At 42.0% G+C, this 20,679-nt stretch overlaps 1 protein-coding gene across 1 annotated transcript in view; it reads right to left on the reverse strand.

Moving 5' to 3' along the window:
- The window catches only part of AP3D1 (adaptor-related protein complex 3, delta 1 subunit), a 37,714-nt gene that overhangs the window by 11,675 nt on the left and 5,360 nt on the right, over positions 1 to 20,679 (reverse strand). Inside the window, exons 2-21 of the mRNA XM_010001494.1 lie at positions 18,783 to 18,878; positions 18,029 to 18,109; positions 17,214 to 17,294; positions 14,811 to 14,918; positions 13,695 to 13,824; positions 12,177 to 12,316; positions 11,826 to 11,899; positions 11,224 to 11,273; positions 10,485 to 10,534; positions 10,021 to 10,069; positions 9,131 to 9,276; positions 7,335 to 7,483; positions 7,011 to 7,241; positions 5,697 to 5,928; positions 4,573 to 4,718; positions 4,300 to 4,441; positions 3,328 to 3,399; positions 2,281 to 2,356; positions 785 to 984; positions 43 to 116 (exon numbers count right to left, since the gene is read on the reverse strand). Coding sequence (XP_009999796.1) covers positions 43 to 116; positions 785 to 984; positions 2,281 to 2,356; positions 3,328 to 3,399; positions 4,300 to 4,441; positions 4,573 to 4,718; positions 5,697 to 5,928; positions 7,011 to 7,241; positions 7,335 to 7,483; positions 9,131 to 9,276; positions 10,021 to 10,069; positions 10,485 to 10,534; positions 11,224 to 11,273; positions 11,826 to 11,899; positions 12,177 to 12,316; positions 13,695 to 13,824; positions 14,811 to 14,918; positions 17,214 to 17,294; positions 18,029 to 18,109; positions 18,783 to 18,878 — 2,327 coding nt within the window. The remainder of the gene's footprint in view (positions 1 to 42; positions 117 to 784; positions 985 to 2,280; positions 2,357 to 3,327; positions 3,400 to 4,299; positions 4,442 to 4,572; positions 4,719 to 5,696; positions 5,929 to 7,010; positions 7,242 to 7,334; positions 7,484 to 9,130; positions 9,277 to 10,020; positions 10,070 to 10,484; positions 10,535 to 11,223; positions 11,274 to 11,825; positions 11,900 to 12,176; positions 12,317 to 13,694; positions 13,825 to 14,810; positions 14,919 to 17,213; positions 17,295 to 18,028; positions 18,110 to 18,782; positions 18,879 to 20,679) is intronic.

Here is a 20,679-nt window from a genome sequence, read left to right on the forward strand (position 1 = left end):
GATTAGCAATTAAGTCAATTCACATAGAAAACTGTGACTTACTTATCCAGATCTATATCAAGTGCCTTATATGGATCATTGGGATCTTTGTCCTCTTCATCACTGGGCAAAGCATTCTGCAGAAGAGACAGAGAGGCCATCCACAGAAGAACTGAACCACAGGCAACTCTGAAACTAAAGCTCTGCATCCCACACACCAGGTTTTTTTCAGGATTGTTAACCCTGGAGCAGGCCAGCCTGCAGGCAGGCACAGCAAGTTGCAGGAACAATGCACTTTAATGCAGCATCAAGTTACAAGATTAATTTAGAACAGAAACCCATTCTTCATAAACTGCAGGATTTGAATTGCTGCTGTTTGGTTTTGATTAAAGGAAATTTTAGGAACAAATACAGATGACATCATTAGCACGTGCACTTAATTGAATCAGCTGCAAACCTGCTGACTAGACAGCAAGTTAATGTCAGTGAAGCAGCAGAGCATAATAAATGAAGTGACTATTTGGACAGAGTTACTTTTATAGCAGTGAGGCATATTGTTTGTTTTGTTGGGTCTTTTTAACAGTTTTGGTGGCAATTTCTGCCTTTTGTGCACAAAAAGACAATCCTTTCTCTCCCCACCAAGAACAACCTAAGACCATCTCAGTCAGCCATTTCTTAAACAGCTCTGCAAGGTATCAGAGCTCTTGAACTGAAACAGTTCAGAGTAGCTGGAAACTCTTGGGGGAAAAAAGTCTCTCCAGAAGAGCAGAGTGATAAACTCAGTCCACCAACCAAAGCCACTGACCTCTGGCATCTCCTCTGTGATGATATCCACGTGGTGAGCTGGAGCAATGTCCTCCTCACTCTCTGTGTGCAGGGAGTTGTGGCGATGATGTTTCCCTCTCTTCTCCTTTTTCTGCTTTTTCTTTTTCTTGTCTTTCTCCAGTTTCTGTTTATGTCTTCGTTCTTCTTCCAGTTTCACATACTGTTCAGACATAGGCATTCCTGTGGAGGAAGTCAAACTGCTTTCAGGCTGAAGTCCACATGGACATTGATCACTGAAACATCTTAGGAGTGAACCTTCCTTCTAACTTCTCTGAATGAGAAGGCTCCACACTTCTCTGTGCTTCCCCATCATCTCCCACACAGCCCCTCCAGCAGCAGCTTTCCTACCACACTCCTCCTCTCCAAAAACAGAATCACAGAATCACTCTGGTTGAAAAAGATCACCGAGTCCAACCATAACCTAATTCCATAGGAGAGGGCTGGAGCATCTCTCCTGTGAAGACAGGCTGGGAGAGTTGGGGTGTTCAGCCTGGAGAAGAGAAGGCTCCAGGGAGACCTTAGAGCAGCTTCCAGGGCCTGAAGGGGCTCCAGGAAAGCTGGGGAGGGACTTGGGACAAGGGCAGGGAGGGAGAGGACAAGAGGGGATGGATGAAAACTGGCAGAGGGAGATTGAGGTGAGACATGAGGAGGAAATGCTTGTGTGTGAGGGTGGTGAGAGCCTGGCCCAGGTTGCCCAGGGAAGCTGTGGCTGCCCCATCCCTGGCAGTGTTGAAGGGCAGGTTGGATGGGGCTTGGAGCAGCCTGGGCTGGTGGGAGGTGTCCCTGCCCATGCAGGGGGTTGGGACTGGATGATCTTTAAGGTCCCTTCCAACCCAAACCATCCCATGATTCCACCAACTATTAACCAAAGTCTAATGCCTCAATCTTGCTCCTCAATTCTTTTCCACATTACAAAGAGATTACAAGGAGCATCTAAACATCAGTATTTTACATAGAATTGGTGCCATTGCTGCACTAATGCTGACAACTTCCCACATTCTGAGAAAAACCTTTAAGTAAGCTTCAAATATTTGCACTTCAAACTCATCATTTGCAAGGTACTGGATTTTAGCAACAGCTTTTCAGTGCTGTATCAAACCACCCGATATTTGAAATAAGATATTAAAATAGTATCTCTACCATTAAACTGCACTTAATATCTCCTGATCACCTTCATCAGCCCTATAAGACATTCCAAAGGTGACTGTTCCCTAAACAGACCAGTGATCACATGTTACAAACTTGGCTAAACAATTTACCTGATGACAGAATTAATTCTAACACTATCCTGAGAGGAGCCACACTCAGACTGCAAGGTACTATTTTAAAAACCATGTAAGTTAAGGAGATATATTTAATAGACTAATTCTAAAAAATACTCCTTGCCCTTAAAAACCTAAGGAAGAATTCCTATGGAGCAACTATTACTTTCCCTTAAATGAATTTCTGTGATGAATTAAGATTAACTGGGCTCACCTGGAACTTTTAAGGGGACAGAAAGGTCTATCTGGACCACAGGAATGTGTTCCACACCTGGAGTGTCCTGGTACCGCTAGGAAAAGGAAAGTTGGTTATTTTCTGAGCACTGCCAGATACAATTCCATACAAATGGATACACTGCAAAAACATCAACATATTGGCTTCCTCCTGGCTCAAACCAGGACAGCAGCTTAATCCTCTAAGTGAAACTTTCAAAGGGCAGAAATGGAATAGCTCAGTACCAAATCCTCTGTGGTTGCAAGGTACATTTCAAAGCCAACTAGTAACTACTACTCAAGATCCTACTTCTAGCTACAGTTTTCTAACCCTGCTACTGCCCTGGAAAGGGTTTGTTGCAACTCCCTGCAGAATTTTTGGTTTGTGTTTTATTGCTAGTAACTTGCCACTTTGAAAGATAAATGTTAAGATTTAGGTTGAGGAAAATGGAGCAGTCTTTAGGATATACATGGAATAGAGCAAATTCTTTCCCTGAAAAAGGTGTTAAGGAGAGACAACAACAATGGTTTTGATCCCCAAACACACTGCGTGTCCCAGAAGAGCATGTTCAAGGCTGACCCTCTCTTCACTGCTCTTCATGAAGTGCCTGACAATCTGAACCTTCCATCACCCAGAGCTGGGACAAACCACCTGCAGAGGAATCTGGGACACAGGGAAGAGTTTTTCTGCAGCTTTCACTGGGTCGTTGCTGAAATATAAACACTCCAATTTCCACAAGTTAATCCTGATTGTTTAAACTACTTCATGGGAATTGTGACAATCACCACTTCCTTATTTCTGAACTGGAGGTCCACCAGAGATCCACAAAAAGCTGGCTGCTCTTGTGATATTAAGTCTTTTATGAATTTCTTAACATAAATAATAAATAGTTGTAGGAAGCTGCTCCAATCGACACACTGTTGAGTGAACAGAACTGCAGTGGAAATCATCAGAATGTCCCAGAGGGAAGTGCAGCTCTGACAATCAGTGACACTTCAAATGACCAGATGAGAGGCCAGCAAGATATTTTAATCCAGACTCACTCACCTTTTGTGGGGAAGGAGAGCTTTTAATATAAAATGGGTTGTTTGCCTGTTCTTGTTTCCTGGCTTCCCGACGCTGAAAGCAAGAGCATGTTTGTAGTTAGAAGGTTTGTTTACAAGCAAAGAGAGAGAAAAAGTATCCAAGTGCAAAATGAAAACTCCTTGAACTTCTGGAACAAGACAAAAAGGCTACAGCATAGTAACCTGAGCATGATAACCCAGTTTTGAGTCATAAAACATACAAGTACTTCTACTGCTGTAACTAGTACTCCTTAGAATGTCCTTTCTTTGATTTTCCATTCTAGACTAGAGGGAGTAACTTCTGAAAACCAGGTTTTGATGGTAATTAAAATGTGTCTACTTTCATTTTTTAAAAGAGAGGGAGGATTTTTGTCAATAAAAAGTTTTCACTATGAAAGCAAAAAGGTCAGAAGCAGGAAAGGGGGTATCACCACTGAGAACCGTCATGTTACAATAATCCAGAGAAGCTGCTCAAGTCCAGGAGCAAAGATGCTGCTTCTTTTTCTGCTGATACAAGAGCACACAGGATAACAAAAGAACCCCAGTAAGGAGGTGTGTAAAAAACCAGTTGCAGAGCTCAGCATCCATCCGCAAGACCCTGCACTTCTCCAAGTGAAGTTCAATGGACACCACAGTTTACAGGTCAGATTTTGTCCCGAGCTCAAAACTCCTACCAAGGGACAAGCTTTTACAGCATCTTGCTTCCATTTGGACATGACAGCCAAACTAGACTTCCAAGACAACTTTATATTGGATGGACTCCACAATGCCTAAAAAAAATCCCTGAATTCAAATCCATGTACTTTGCTCACACCAAATTGTCAGACTTCTTGAGCAGAAATGAGAGCAGAGTGGCTCCCAGGCTACACAGAGAACCCACAACAGCTCCAGCTGCTTGAGTAGCACAACATTACCACTAAATTATGCAGGGAAAAGCATTTTAGAATTCACTCACTCTGGCCAGTTCCTCTTCATCTATTTCTGGCTGTCTGTGTCTGGAATGCCTTTGCTCCTCATCGTGAAAAATGGTTTTGGGCTTTTCATCTTCAGACTCACTGTCTGATGGAGGTTCATTGATCCAGGCATCAAGGTCCAGGCTGGTAAGAATTGCAGTAAATAAACAAATAGCTTCACTCAGTACCCATCAGTACTTCAGTGTTTCTCATCATATACTTAAATAGTAATTTAAGAGCTTAGAAGTTTAAAGAAGGCTGTGAGAGAACCTTACCCCTCTGGAACTGGGACTTTCTTCTGAGCTTTAGGAGCCACAGGGTTCAGTTCCCCAGCAAACAGGGCTATTACCTCCTCAGCTACTGGTACTTCTTTTATCTGTAGCTTCTGGATGTATTTTATTAGTTGCAAGATGCAAGAAGCCTAAAAACAAATGCAGAAGTCGTTTCAGAATTCATATTCATAAAGTGAACCAAAAAAAATCAACCGCAATGAAATTCAGAAGGTAACTTTTCTGCTCCATTAAGGGAATTAACAGAAGCAGCATAAACTGCAGGTTTAGAGCAAAGGTACAAAAATCCATGTTAATCCTGTGTTTTAGCTGTGTCCTTTTCATGTCCTTCTGTGCTTGAATAATTTTTAATATTAAATGGATTTGAGTTAAATTCTTGCGAGCAGCTTTCAGAGGTGGTATTGAAGTGGAATAAGATCTGGGCTCTGACATGAAATATCACCACTCTTCCCAGTCCTCTAGTTTCAGCCCTTCTCTGTCACTGAGCTACACAAAGCACAGAATGAATCATAGAACCATAGGGGTTGGAAAGTACCTCTGAAGATCATCAAGTCCAACCCCCCTGCTGCAGCAGGAACACTTAGGGCAGGTCACTCAGAAAGGCATCCAGATAGGTCTGGAAAGTCTCCAGAGAAGGAGACTCCACAGCCTCTCTGGGCAGCCTGTCCCAGGACTCTGTCACCCTCAGAGGAAAGAAGCTCTTCCTCATGTTGAGGTGGAAGTTCCTGGGCTCCAGTTTGAATCCATTGCCCCTCGTCCTCGTCCAGGCACCACTGAACAGAGACTGGCCCATTCTTGACACCCACCCTGCAGATTCTTTGTAGACATTAATAAGGTCTTCTCAAGACTAAACAGTCCCAGCTCTCTCAGCCTTCCCTCATATGACAGATGTTCCAGATCCTTCATCATCCTCATAGTCCTTTGTCCCTCAAGTAGATCCCTGTCCCTCTTGAACTGGGGAGCCCAGAACTGGACACAACACTCCAATGCACCAGTCCAGGGATAACATTGCCTTAAATAAGCTGTGCCTGTCCACAGAAGATTACAGATATGCTCCAAGACAAATGAGACTCTGTATGATCAATTCCAAAGTAATTTTTTTCCCTTACCCTCTCCTGAACTTCGAGATCTGCACTCTGTACAAACTGAGGCAAACGTTCAATCATCAGCTGAGTGATTTCCTGAGCTGCTTCCTTTTCCCCAGCTTGTTCCTTCTGCTGCAGGATGGATGCATAGAGCTTCACCATGTTCTGCACGTAGACAGCCTGGATGTGGCCTGGGAGAGTTGTAACTTTAGGCCTCAACATTGCTTCCAGAGTCTGGTTTGCTTCCTCCAGGTGTCTGTAAAGACAGAATGGTCAGATGAAAGAGCAATTAAGAAATTTCAGTGTTTCTTCAGTCTTCATGGAGTAGAACTTTTCAAAAACCTCAGCTGCAGCACAAAGTGCTGAAGAAAGACAGGAGGGATTACAAATTATTATGTATTTGCTCTATGCATATTTTCCCCTTCCAAGTTGCATTCGTAACATAGAATCATGGAATAGTGAAGGTTGGAAGGGACCTTAAAGATCGTCTGGATCCAACCTCCCTGCTATGAGCAGGGACACCTCCCACCAGCCCAGGCTGCTCCAAGCCCCATCCAACCTGCCCTTCAACACTGCCAGGGATGGGGCAGCCACAGCTTCCCTGGGCAACCTGAGCCAGTTCCTTCCTGCCCTCATGGTAGAGAATTCCTTCTTGATGTCTAACCTAAATCTCCCCTCTCTCAGTTTAAAAACCATTACCCCTTGTCCTATCCCTGCCCTCTCTGGTGAAGAGACACCAAACCAGATGAAAAGTGGAGAGACTTCAGTATTATGGTCTGTCCAGCTTAACAAAACAAGAGCTAGGTAAGTGGGTGTGTATGCACACACAACCAAGACACAAAAACATTTAATAAAGCTAAAAGATGCTGTTGGCACAAGAACACTGACAATTTTGCAGATGTTTTGAGCAAAAAAAGATGACTTCTAATCCTCAGAATTAGGTTCTGCAAAAACCTTTCCAAACAGGGAGGAGAGCAAAACCTAATTCAATCAAACATGGCGATTGGGCATTTTCCCTATAAGTGAGATTAGGCCTTAATGTAGAAGGAGTTCCTTCAATGTCTTATATCTTACTGATTAAACCCAGTTATGCCTTCATGCATGAGTGGGCAGGACTGCAGAGGTAAGAAAGAGACCAGATATTCCAAAGAAACTATCAGTCTAGTTTAGAAACAGCTGAGGAACCCTATGGGGTGAGGAGGCCAAAAAGCAGCAATCATGTGCAATCATTTGCACATTCTGAATCATCCTTCTCTCAAAAAAAATACATTTCAGTGACCTGAATCTTTGGCTGAAAGGAGACACTGCCCTGGAGTCAGGCTTTCTGCTGGCACTTACTCAGAGAACTCCCCACAGATCCAAGCAGCAGCATAAAGCACCTCACAGATGCCATTTCTCTGGGTGTTGCTGGCTATGAGATGAGCATTATCCAGCAGCATGGCCATTTGGGAAACTGCAAATTTACGGATGGCTTTGACCCTGATGGCTACATCCAGCATCTGAGCTGCTATGAGGTGGCCGTGCCGAGTGCCTTCCAAGCGGGTCAGCTCCACCAAGATGCTGATGTACCTGCAAAAAGTGAAAGGGATGCAATGTGATCAGCTGACAATCAGGCACGACCACTGCTGATTGATCTCAAAGTTGACACATAAAAGTACTGACCATTCAAAGTTTGTGATGTACTGGTAATTGGACTGGCTACAAATATCTATGATTTTGGTCAGCAGCTCATCCCGGTACGTTGTCCCTTCTGCTTTATCCACATGGATCATCAGTTTCTTTACTATCTCCATCAAGTTCTTCTTTGATACCTGTTGAAGATTTATTGAAAGGTTGAACCAAAACTAAATCATTTGCCACACTGTCAAATCTTAATTCCATTCAAGCAGCTCCCAGCTCTCTTTGACAGACGTGTGTTAAGAAATCAGAACCACATCTGTAGGCCCCAGTTTCAATCACAACTGAAAAAGAACCACAGACTGGTTTGGGTTGGAAGGGACCTTCAAGAGCATCTAAATCTAACCCTTTGCCATGGACAGGGACACCTCCCACCAGCCCAGGCTGCTCCAAGCCCCATCCAACCTGCCCTTCAACACTGCCAGGGATGGGGCAGCCACAGCTTCCCTGGGCAACCTGGGCCAGGCTCTCACCACCCTCACACTCCACAATTCCCTCCTCATGTCTCACCTCAATCTCCCTCTGCCAGTTTTCATCCATCCCCCTTGTCCTCTCCCTCCCTGTCCTTGTTCAAAGACCCTCCCCAGCTTTCCTAGAGCCCCTTCAGGTACTGGAACCTGTTTAGTTCTTTCAGAGTTGTTATTACAGCAGACTTAGCACAAGTACATGCTGTGGAAGAGCCAAGAATAAGAATAACCAGCAGCAATACAGAAAACCAGGAGAAAATTAATCTACTTCTGCCAAGTGATACATTTAATAGCACACAACATTTGTTTCTAAACTAAACTAATTTAAGAGCCATTAATATCCAGCAGAAATTTAGCATTTCAAATTATAGTTATATGAACTTGCTCTGGAAACTTATTTCTCTAAATAAAGCCAATAAAATATTCAGGTAATATCACCAGTTGAGCACAAACAGTAGGTTTTTTCTCCTACGTTATTTTTTTATTAAAGATGTAACCAACCAGCACTTAACCTCCAGAGCTAACAACAAACTCCAGTTCTCTTAGCAACCTGAAAACCACTGTCCTGTTATCCTCATCTTTTGAAGAGGACAACAGGTGTTCTTCTTACTTTTCACTTTCTCCTCTAAAATAGGAAACTCTGAAGCAAATCTACCTCAATTCCTCTATGGTTTGGGGGTGAGGGGGCACAGATTATTTGAGTGAAAAGCACTTTACTACCTAAATCATAACCAGCCCTTTTGCAGCTCAAATGTTGTCACTGCAAGTTCACCCCTGGTTACACAAGACTGGTGGCACAGAGAAGAACAGAATGAGATTCTGTACAAGTCATTAGGAGGCACAACAAAGTGGACACTGAAGGGCAAATGTGATGATCAAGCAGTTCAGAGCTGCCTTCTCTGCTCCAGACTGTTCCCCGGGCTGCATAACCTGTGTCAACCTGAGTTGTGGTGTGCTGCAAGCTGGACTGACAGCTGGAACAGCAGAGACCTGACCCAATGTGCCTACAGGTCACTTTACAGCTGGATGAAGGATGGAAGGAGCAGCTGAGGCTCAGGCCTTAGCAAAACAGCTTTCTGGGTGGCTTCCCCAGCACCTGAACTCAAAAACTCCTCCTGGTCTGAAGCAAAGTTTTTAAAGCCCTCTCATGCTGTGCCAGATCCTTTACCTGTCTTAGGTGCCAGAAAACCTACAGGAGTTATCACCACTAGATTTCTGGGGAGAGGGGAAGAGAAAGCTGCATGTTTTCCTTAAACATCAGCCTCCTAAAGGGTCATGGGAGCTGGAGAGGAAAGGAATCATGTAGGAACATACCATGCCATACAGGAGATCTAGAGCCCTGAGCCTGATAGACTCATCTTTGTCATCCAGACATTGGAGAATGAGATCCTTGTGAGACTGCACTGATTTAGGATGTGTTTTCAGGATTTTGGACATAGCCAGCAGTCCCAGGTATTTCACTGTGAAAGACAAAATAAAACTTCTTTCCAAATATAGAAACACTGCTTTGTGTTGGGCATGAAATCTTAATGCCAACTGCTCCTACTGAAACCAATATTAATACACTCAAAAATCTGTGATGAAAAGGAGAATGTTTGAGCAACAATGTGTCACAGATCATGGTCTTTAAATGCACAATCTCACATACAGGCACTTAATTACATGTCTGTTCTTCATTACAGTCTTCTTGCACCTCAAGCTTTATCATTCATTTATACAGAAGCTATGAGGTTTGAGAACAGGCATCCAAGGATGAAAACAACTTTAAAAGGATCATTAAGTAGGAGTCTTGTTCTCAATGGGAAAAAATCATAAGGCACAAAAAAGGTCTGCACAAAACAGGATTTGTCACTGTTCTTTGCAGCCACTAAAGCTACACTACAGGAAACCCTCAGTACTTTCCAAGCAGCAAGTTTAGAAAAATGGAAAACCCAGAGCATGGAAAAAGAACTGTTTCAGATTTACAAGACCACAAACAGCAGCAATAATTAAACCCATTTGCTTTAAAAAAGCTCTTTATAAAAAATTGCTCACTATCAAAAATGACTTCCACATTAAAAACCCCAGCAATTGTTTACAAAGTAGCAGACACTACAACACTGAACAAGCTGCTGGGAGGAACAGGTCTCTGCTCTGAGACTGCTGCACTTTCTCCCCAGTGGTTGGTTGCTAAAAGCTTCCATGAAGACAAGCAACATACTTACAGTTCTGGTCAGAATCTTCTATCAATATCCTTAACTTCTGAACACAAAGCTGGAAAAAAAAAAAAGACCATGTCATGGTTATAACAAGCCTTAAAAGTCTGACCTAAAATAACTTTTTGTAAAGTTGAAAGACAGCAGAAGCATTCTGACCACAACCTGGGGTCTCAAGTAAGAGGGTCTTGTTGCTTTAACAGCTTTCAGAACAAAAGGAAACTCTATGATTGTACGGGGAGTGGAAGATGACTAAGAATTAGAAAAACTTTACATGAGAAGAATCTGCATTTTAGAGCAAAGGAAAGAAGATAGTTTGTATAGCAAAGGCTTCAATCTGTAGGATTCCATCTAAGTGAGATAGTTTCAGGGAGCTACTGCTTTAACTTTCAGCAGAGAACCACAATCCAGTCTCTCCATGGCACTTGGTGTCACAGAGCAGGCTAGAACAAAGGACCCCCACCAAAGCCCACCTGGATGCTGGCGCTGTGATTGGGCATCCCAGAGGACAGGGAGATCAAAACTGGAAGACACAAACACAGATTGCAGTTGGTATTTGTGTTCTGAATGAAGGCAACAACACAGCACCTAAAGGTCAGCAGGCAGCTCAGCTCCCAAGGAAAGCTGTCAGTTTAGGTTTGTCTGTTTGGACTTTTGGGGGGCTCTGGGAAGAGGAGAGATGTTTGTTACTGCAACTGTGGTCTCATATTCCTTAAGAGTAATAACAGCAGGGTAGGAAACTAAGTGTAAAGGTTGGAATTGCTGGAACAGCCATGTCAAAGCTGCTTTTCATCATCCTTTGCTCTCATCAAGGTTTGCTGTACTGATATCACACAGCAGCCAAGCCTGTAAATGCCACCAGCTACTGTACAGCTGAACCTTTCAGTGGGCACTTCCCTGCTGCACTGAGATGTAGCACTGGGTTCCAGGGGTAATGTCATTAGACTGGAGCTTTAATCAAGCCAGCAAGAGCCTCAAGGCAAAAATCAGGTCCCATCATTGATTAGACTGGACATTTGTAAAGCTTGGGCAGAACAGAACGTCCTGGCAGAAAAGGTGGGGTGATGTGTCACACAGCATGTCTCCAAAACCAGCACCAGCTCTAAGCACATCACACATGCTGACCTCAGTGATTGCCAAGCACAGTGGTGTTAATTGGTGACAAAGTTCATAATGTGGCTTTTTTTCTAGGTTACAAGTTTCAGTTCTTACCTGCTATTACTGTGTTCACACATTCATACAGGAGAGACATGGCTGAGGTGCTGAAACAGAAATTAAGTATTTAAATAAGGGATAAAACTGGCACATTTTGAAGACTTGTCAGCAATACCTTGGAGCTGGATAACACCTTCATTTACACAAGAAACTGTCAGTATTCTGTCCCATCACCTTCAAGCTAGATGAAGTAATTCTCACTTAAAAACTGCTGGGAGGAGGAAGGGCTAATGTGTGTAGGTGAACAGAGAAGACAAATATCCAGCTGAGCCTTTTTTAATCCAGAGTTTTCATATATTCTCTCTAGTCATCTCTGGTTTAAAATGAAATGGAAAGGAAAGCAAATTACTGCAATTTTCATGCATGCTTTGGAGAAATTCATGCTGACAGTCAGACACCCAAAGACTTTCCCTTAAGCTATTTTCCCTCACTCAGGTTTTTCAGAAGTAGTCTGGATGTGATTATCTCTTGATAACTTGAAGCCAATATATTGAGACTCAAGAAAAGGTTCAGAAATGTATCTGCAGACCTAGCTACTGACCTAGCCACCAGGCACTTCATCAGTCCTGAACGAAAAAAGTAACATTTGTCACACCTACCTATGGATGAGGTTGGTCAGAGGCTCAATCAGTTTCTTTCCCAGCCTAGGTTCTAATGGAGTAAGAGCACCAAACTATTAAAGAAAGAAGTGGAGACAAGAAAGTGATTTGACAGCTACTTAAAACAGTATAAAAACATTATTTAAATTGCAGCTCCTTATCTTTAAACCAAGCTATACTAAAATATTTTTCTCTCTTTGGTTATGTTCATAAACATTTAGAAGATATTCCAGGTTTCTTTCTATTTGGATTTAATGGCAATGACACCTCCAAGCACAAAACCTATTTTTGCATTCAAGGCAATTCAATGAGAAGCCCAATCCTGTAAAAAAACAGACCCAGAATACTTGCCAGTTTTATAATTTTAATGAGAACCCAATTATTGGTTGATGATGTCATCAGCTTGAAGAAGAGTGGAGCCAGGGAAAGGTAGTTCTTGGGATTGCGTCGAGCCAGCTCACAAATAACATTTACTGCAGCAGACTGCACACCTGGGAAAAAGAAGGGGGGAAAAAAGCAGAAATCTCATCAACACCTTAACTGCAATTGAAGTTTATGGTGCAGAACAAAAGCAGCTGAAGATTCAGACCTGTGTGTCCAAGAGGAACAGTTCAGCCTCATTAGCAACCACAAGGGTGAACTTAACACAGGAATGCAAAAACAATCTGAGAAAGGAATCTATGTAGCTTTGGGTATTTTTTAATATATCTGCAAGTTGGGTACCTGCTCTGGGTTTGGTATTAGAAAGGACACTGTCAGCTGCCTCCCCTCACTGTGGATTGCTTGTTTGTGGGACACAGACAACACAATAATCAATAATTCTGCCCACCGCAGAGTTTCCAACACTCTTACTTCTTTAAAATGCATTATTGAGACATGGTTCATACAACACAAAAATAATGAATCCTTAAACAATCTGACTGGATGAGTTAATTCCCTTCTAATAGCTCAGCCTTTACCTTGGTTGTTCTAAATTTGTAATTTTTTTTAAGTCTAGATAGACCGGGGTTTCTAGTACAGAAAGAGTCCTTTTCTCCATGGAGCATTGTAAGCGTTTTCTTCTCCTCTTTGCAGCTGAGAAGTTTGTGTCTTTTTGCTTTCTTTAGCAATGCTGTCCCTGGAAGACACATCTCTCATGCCCATATCAGATTAGTTTAGTAGATGGAACTAAACTGCTCCCTCTAAACACACATACAGATGAACTGGAGATCAGAGAACTGCATCAGGCAAAGGGTTCTTGAGACAGTGTTTTGGTGCAGTGAGAAGACCAGCACCTTCTGGGAAGACTGAGCAGAGTGTGAACACAATCCAGAGCAATTGCAGATTTCCTGTGCTGCAGCTGAACTGCACTGACCCAGCACTGAAGGGCCAACCAGCAGTCTGGACTCAAAGTGGAAATTTAAAGTATAAAGGAGTAAGGGATGTGAAATTCTGATGATGTACATCCAGTGCAAGCCAATAGTTGCAGCTTTGTGAAAGAGCCCAGGAAACCATAAAACCTCCAGCTCTGAACATCAACTGAAATATTTTCAATAGTCAAGTTAAACAAGCAACAAAACAGAAAGCCTTAATTAGCTTTGTCCCACTAAGATTTAATCCACTGATGTAGCTGCAGTAGCTTTGGGTTTGGAGTAAGAAATGGGTATTTTAAAGAATGTACTTTTAATATGGCAACATCTGTCCAAACTCTCACATGTTCATCTACCTGCTAAACAGACAACTCAGTGCTCAAAAGAGCATTACAGCATTTCTCACGTGCTCTTCTCTCCACAAGCTCTAACATGCTTTCAGACCTAGTCTAATGTCTGCTCCAAAATGTTTAATACCTTGACATTCTGGAGCAGAAGCAGTTTCCTAAAATCCACTCACCAGGATCCGGATCTTCAAGTTTCTCCTTAAGGCGAGGAAAGGCAGGACGGAGGGACTCGGGGTACTTCAAAAAAACTTTGTACATGATTAACACTGCCTTCTTTCTGATGTAAGGCTTTGTGTGAGACATCTGGAAATCAAACAATTGCAATCAGGCTCTGAGCAGATGTTTCCAGAGTTGTTCTCATGGTCACAGAATCACTGAGGCTGGAAAAGACCTCTGAGATCAAGTGCAACCTATGACCTGACACCACCACATCTCCAGACCATGGCATTAAGTGCCACATCAGCCTTTCTTTGAACACATCCAGGGATGGTGACTCCACCACTTCCCTGGGCAGTCCATCCCAATGTCTGATCATCCTCTCTGTGAGGAAGTACTTCCTAATGTCCAACTTAAACCTCCCCTGGTGCAGCTTCAGGCCGTGCCCTCTCGTCTGGGAGAAGAGCCCAACCCCACCTGACCACAATCTCCCTTCAGGTAGTTGTAGAGAGTGAGAAGGTCCCCTTTGAGTCTCCTCTTGTTCAAGTTAAATCCCAGCTCACTCAATCCCTCCTCCTCAGACTTTCCCTCTAGTTCCTTCACCATCCTCGTTGCTCTCCTCTGGACCTGCTCCAGCACCTCAAGATCTTTCTCGAAGTGAGTGGCCCAGAACTGGACACAGGACTTAGTCCAGGGGAGAATCACATCCCTAGTTCTGCTGGCCACACCATTCCTGATACAAGTCAGGATGCCATTGGCCTTCTGGGCCACTTGGGCACACTGCTGGCTCACGTTTAACCAGTTGTCAACTAGTAGTCCCAGATCCCTCCCTGCTGGGCAGCTCTCCAGCCTGTAGCCCTGCAGAGAGTTATTGTGGCCAAACTGTAGGTCCTCATGTCCATGCCACTGTCTCAGTACTTCTCCCCTACTTTTGGAAAACTCAGCAAAATACTGTCATTTATCACCAAAACTAACAAATAATCCTCTTAACCTAACTCAAGTCTACAAAGGCTCCCCAAAACCCCAACAAGAACATGCAATAGTACTAAATTTAATAGATATTTACCAAATTGGAACAATCTAAAATGCTGTAAATACAGGGAAAAAAAGTTATTTCAATCTTATCAACCCACCAGTGTCATGATGTCATTTGCCAAGTCCCTGGCAAGATCTGGAGTAACAAAACAGGACAAGCCAGTCAGTGCAACTCCAGTATCATACTGGTTAGGGCTACTCAGATCCTGAAAAAGGAAAAACAGGCTCAAAAATTTAAGATCACACAAGATGTTGAGGAGCAATTTTCTCAGACCAGTTTTTTTCACTCAAGAGATAGGAGGCAGCCTTTCCACCTCATGGGGATATTTCTATCAACTGTTAACAAGAATGTCTCCAACACCTGCTAAAATACAGGTAGTTTGAGGTTTAACAATGGGCATGAGGAATCATAATTAAGCAATAGATGGATGAATGGAACACAAAAGCAATGAGAGAAATCACACCTCAGTGGTACTTTGGGAATGGCAAATAATTTAAAAAACTAATCACATGACCACAAACATGTTTAAAGTCCTAAAAAGCTGGTATTAAATGCTAACCCTGCTAAGCCAAAACCCAATTGTCATCAACTTCCCTGGAAGAGGTCCTGCTGTTGAGTGCTTAACAGTGTCCTAGCTTCATATAGTCAAGAAATCAGATTACTTTCCTTTCAAGATGCTGGTAGCACCACAAGTTTCAGTCTATAACACAAACTAGAGTGTAAAATACATTTTATTTGTCAAGTTTCTCTGGCCTTATCTGTAGTTTGTATCATAGGGTCATTTTGGTTGGGAAAGACCTGCAAGATCATCAAGTCCAACCACTAACCCAGCCCTGCCAAGGCCATCACTGCCCCATGTCCCTCAGCACCACATCTACAGGCTTGGAAACCCCTCCAGGGATGGGGACTCCACCCCTGTCCTGGGCAGCCTGGGCCAAGGCCTGACAACCCTTTTTATGAAGAAATTCTTCCCAAGATTCAATTTAAACCTCTCCTGGCACAACCTGAGGCCATTTCCTCTTGTCCTATCACTTGCTCCTTGGGAGAAGAAACTGAGCCTCACCTTTCCTACAACCTCGTCTCCTCAGGCAGTTGCAGAGCCAGAAGGTCTCCCCTCAGCCTCCTTTTCTCCAGGCTGAACACCCCCAGTTCCCTCAGCTGCTCCTCTTAAGACCTGTACTTGGGTGCATCCTACACAGTCTTTTAGTTTTTTCTAAGCTTCAGACTCTTAATATCTGAATATGTTCAAGTACAGATTATAAAACCAGACCTCACTGACTACAGAACATCACAGGACCAGTCCTTGACTGCAATGATTACAAAGAACATGAAGTGAAGTCCACAGAACTTTCCCACATCACATGAACTGCTGGGATCCATCCTCCAGATCCACATGTTCCTGGAGGCTGCTTTAAGAGAGCTAATCACAGCCAGGCCTGCAGGGTTCTGTGCCATCTGCATCTTATTTTAAATCCTTCTGCAGGTGGTAGGGAATCAGATTCTATTTGAAAAATAATGAAGTCTGCTTCTTAAGGAGTCACAAAACTTTAGAACTCATTCTGGCTTTAATGTGTTCTGAGAAATTACAGTCCTTTAAAATACAAACTTGCTAGATCTGTGAAACATGAAAAGGTGTAAGGTACTTTTAAGTAAAAAAATCGGCACAAAAAGGAAGGGGTAATCCAGTAAGTGACTTAAATTCAGTATAAAAAAGTCTCAGTAACAAAAATGGATGGACATAATTTTAAAAAAGCACTTGGCAGAGCAGAACAGGTTAAAAGGTAAAGGGAAAGGCACTAGTTCTTTAGAAAAGATACTGGATAACATCCCACCTATCTTTTTTAAGCAAGTAAAAAATATTTTAGCTATTTAAGATAGTAAAAATGTAGACACATCTTATACTGGATCAGTCAAATTTTAAAGCACTGATATTAAAATAAATTAAACCCAAGAGCTTTAAAAATATATCTGTAATCTGAAGAATGGGAAAATAATTCAAGTAATAAAGCTCTGTGAAAATGAATGAAACACATCAGTCCATCAATATAAATTTACATACTCTTCTCATTTTTACACATAATTATACCAAAGAAGTCAAAAGCCTGATCTGCTACTACCAGAACAAAACAGGTCTTCACAAAGAGAAATTCTATGGAGCCAGGTGACTGCTCATTTTAATTCAGGAGATTTTTCTTACCCAATGACCTTCTTATAAAGGCTGCCTAAGAGACTAGTCATGTTAACAAAGGTTATTGCTGTGACCATTCACTGTGATGACTAAGCACAGAGAGCTAGAATGAGACAGCACAAGGGAAGCCTACAAACAGCTTCTATTTTATTAATCCTTCAGCTTGTGGAATGACAGTAGACTGCAAATCAAGTAAAGAGAATTCTACTTAAACACTTGTATATTCCTAAAAGAGGAACAGTACAGGTGTGTAAATACAAGCAGGGAGACTCTGCAAGCAAAAAAATGTAAGAACTGAAGTAAAAAGTTTACCTTTCGGATCTGATTAGTAGTCAACATAATTACATCAGTCCCTTCATGAAAGCACTGAGAGGCAGCTAGGTAACCAATTCTCTGTGAAAAAGGAGGAGGAAAACAAGTGTTTTAAAAATAAGTTTAGGCAATGTTTAGATGAACAACAACTGGTAGCTTCATAAGCAATATTAAGAAGATTAATGATTAGGAAGGAGGCTTGTTTAACAGCAGAGGCATGAGAGGACTCTCTAGGAAAGGGCATTTATAGCAAGAATAATCTCAGACAAGTAACATCTCTAGTGATAATTAATATATCTTGAGGATAATAAAACTAGCTTCACCTTCTCTACTTTGTTAAAACATACAGGTTCAATGACCAATAAGGTAGATTGGTCAGTAGAAGAAATGGAGAATATGATATTTCTTTTGTCTGTGTTGACTTCTGACTTTCAGGTACTAAAGCCCAATTTGGAAACCATTCCTTAAGAAGTAACCCTCCACCCTGTTTGGTGAAAAAGGTCTGCAACACAGACCATGAACCAAACCTTTCAAGAAAAACTATAAAGCTATTACAAAATAAAACATACCTGCTACTAGCAGTCTTCACATAAAAACAGCCTGGTTTTCACACAAGATACATGACACCTATTGTCAAGCATCTGGTAGAAAAAGCCTAACCTAGCAGGTTAAGTATTATCTATTTACTAGAAACAAATACAGTTTAATTCCTTTCTGTATTGAAGAAAGCAAAGCAAATAATGTAGCAATGTATTAATTAAATACAGCAGTGGAAGAGATTGGCTGGTGCAGCTGTAGTGACACAGAGAACTCACTTTGAATGTAAACTTCGATGCACTCATGACTTCAATAATATTGAAAGCAGCCCAACTGATGTCATAGCCCAGCATCTGTAACTGTGAGCAGAGAAGCCAAGATAACACATTGAAATAAGAGTCTCAATAAGTCAAGATACTTCCCAAAAGTGAAGATGTAACAACAGCCCAAACAGAATACTTTAAGACACCTCAATTTCATAAGCAGTGTTACATTCTACACTGCTGGTATGAAGGAACAAGTCTCAAAGTTCCACCAGAAGCAAGTTTTAAATAGTTTGCATTATTTCCAGGTAATATATAGGCAATTACATAAGCATTATAGTGAAGGGGATTTTTTCCCCCCTTGGATTTTTTTTATAAACCAGAACACACACACAAAGATAATTCTTTAAGGACTACACAAAGAGAAACAAACACCAGTTTCAAGTGCTCATGCAACTATGTGCTAAGAAACAATCCAGCTGAAAACAATTTGTTTTTAATTGGATTAGTTTTAAATCAGATTAGCTCCCTAACTTATCTTAGTAAAATAAAATTGTACCAATACCAGTGCCAGCACAAAGCACAGAGTGAGAATAGGCAGCCTCTGACGTCAGACACACATGGGAGCATTTTGCAGCCTGCACTGACAACAGCCTGGGAATCTGCAGTCTCAGAAAATCAGGCACCCAGGCATTCAGGCTAGCTCCTGGTCAGCAAGAAAGAATAAAAATAAAGATGTGATTCCATCCTATCCCAGCCAGGCACTTACATATGTAAGTTTGCAGACTGCGTTTGCTTTCACTGCAATGTTGTCCTGCTTCAGCTCCTGCTTGATCTCATCGATGCACTGGGAGATGTATTTTGCCTGAGGAAAACAAACAAAAATTCATGCTCATTTATCTGTTTTGTAGATTTCCAAGGGAGAAGCAGCAGAACTTGTTATTTGAAAGCACCAGGTCTCACAAACACACTATTTAGGTAAGCACATTATTCTGACAGAACTACTAATTAATAAAAAACGTCACAACTCTATTACAAAACCCAAGGTACACAGAGATGTCTCTTCAGTGATTTCCCTTCTTCCCTGTCTCCCATGCAATTCCATTGTTCAGTTAAGAGCTCTATTTTTCCAAAGATTTGTAGAAAACAGGTGTTCAATGGAGATGGTGTACCTTGTGGTCTGAAGAAACCCCAAGTCCCACTGTTCCTAGAACGCACACTAATCACTTACCTCAACGGGAGGTCAGAGATCACCCATTCATTATGTGTCTAGAAACAAAACTATGTCAAACACTAACTACAGACCATAAATTCAAAGTGACTGATTAAAATACTAGGAGTTATTCTGCTTTTGGGCATGATGTATAGAGACAGATGTGCACCCACAACCATCTTCATGGAGGGACACAGCCCAAGCCTCCTATGGGTACAGGTACTGTTGCTGCCACCTCAACCATGGCAAGGACACCCCCTCCCTGGTTCACCACTTGGACAGGCAAGTTTGTCACTTACACATCTTTATAAGCAACAGTTATTTGTAGGAATTTCTCAGTAATTCAGAGAGCCAAATGTCACAATATTTACATTTAAATATTGGCCCTTCATTACTTTCCAAACAATCACATCTGTGCATGTGGGAAGGATGTGGCAAATGCATGATTTAAAAATATCTGTACAGGTTTTATTTTAGGAGTGGGCTTAGCTGTGAGATTCTTTCAGTTCCAAATTATTATTTAAGTACTGAAGAGATCTGCTACAGAAATCATGAAAGTTTAAAAGCAGAGAAATTATCTCTGACACACCAGGGCACTTAAAATCCAATATAACAAAATCAACTGCCAGAGGAACCAGGTCAAAAGCAGATTACCTAGTTCCAAAGTAAAATCCTGCCTGGATACCATTACCTTCCACCAAAAAGATATTTCCAACACAGAATTCTACTGGCCTGCCCTTGCCATTTCTTCCCTTTACATTAAATTGTGTATTACCCCTACCATTTGTGGGTATTTTAAAATGTCCTAGAGTGATACTCAGGCTTTGAGTCACAAAAGTTTGCTGCTAGAAGCAGAGAGTGTTATTTTTAACAAATAGCAGGTGACAATAAAAAGCAATTGGACAAGGTCTGTAATGCCCAGAGACACTGCAGTGACTTAAGTGAGGAAAGGCAGCAACTGAATTTTAATGCAGGGACTTCATACAATAAGCAGCAGTCATGTAACAAAAATTTACACACATTTAAAATCTAGTGATACTAGAATTCAAATCCACGATCAGGGCCCACAGTGAATGTGCATAATTCAGAGGAGAAGCAGCTTCACTGGTTTAACAACTTCCAGAGAAGCAGAATAATTTCTCTGGCTTTTCTCCCAAACCTCACACTCGCAGGGGGGTAAAAGCCAACTCCATGGCACAGGTAAGCTCAGGTGGATCCACACGTGTGATTCTGAGTTTTAGTTAAAAGTCTTTGTAGACCTTCCCAGAGCTCCTGGCTGACCTGCTCCTCCAGCCTACCAGGGTCTCTCAAACAGCAGCCCCACTCTCCAGCATAACCTAACCCAGAAGGTCTGGGTTGATGAAATAAAGCTGGCAACTGAATTTACTTGAAGAGATTTAAGATGTTCTTAAATACCTGCATTTTGGGTAGAAATACTATCTCTGCAGCAGGA

The sequence above is a fragment of the Chaetura pelagica genome, unplaced genomic scaffold, assembly GCF_000747805.2.
Source record: "Chaetura pelagica isolate M959 unplaced genomic scaffold, ChaPel_1.0 scaffold437, whole genome shotgun sequence".
Taxonomy (NCBI): domain Eukaryota; kingdom Metazoa; phylum Chordata; class Aves; order Apodiformes; family Apodidae; genus Chaetura; species Chaetura pelagica.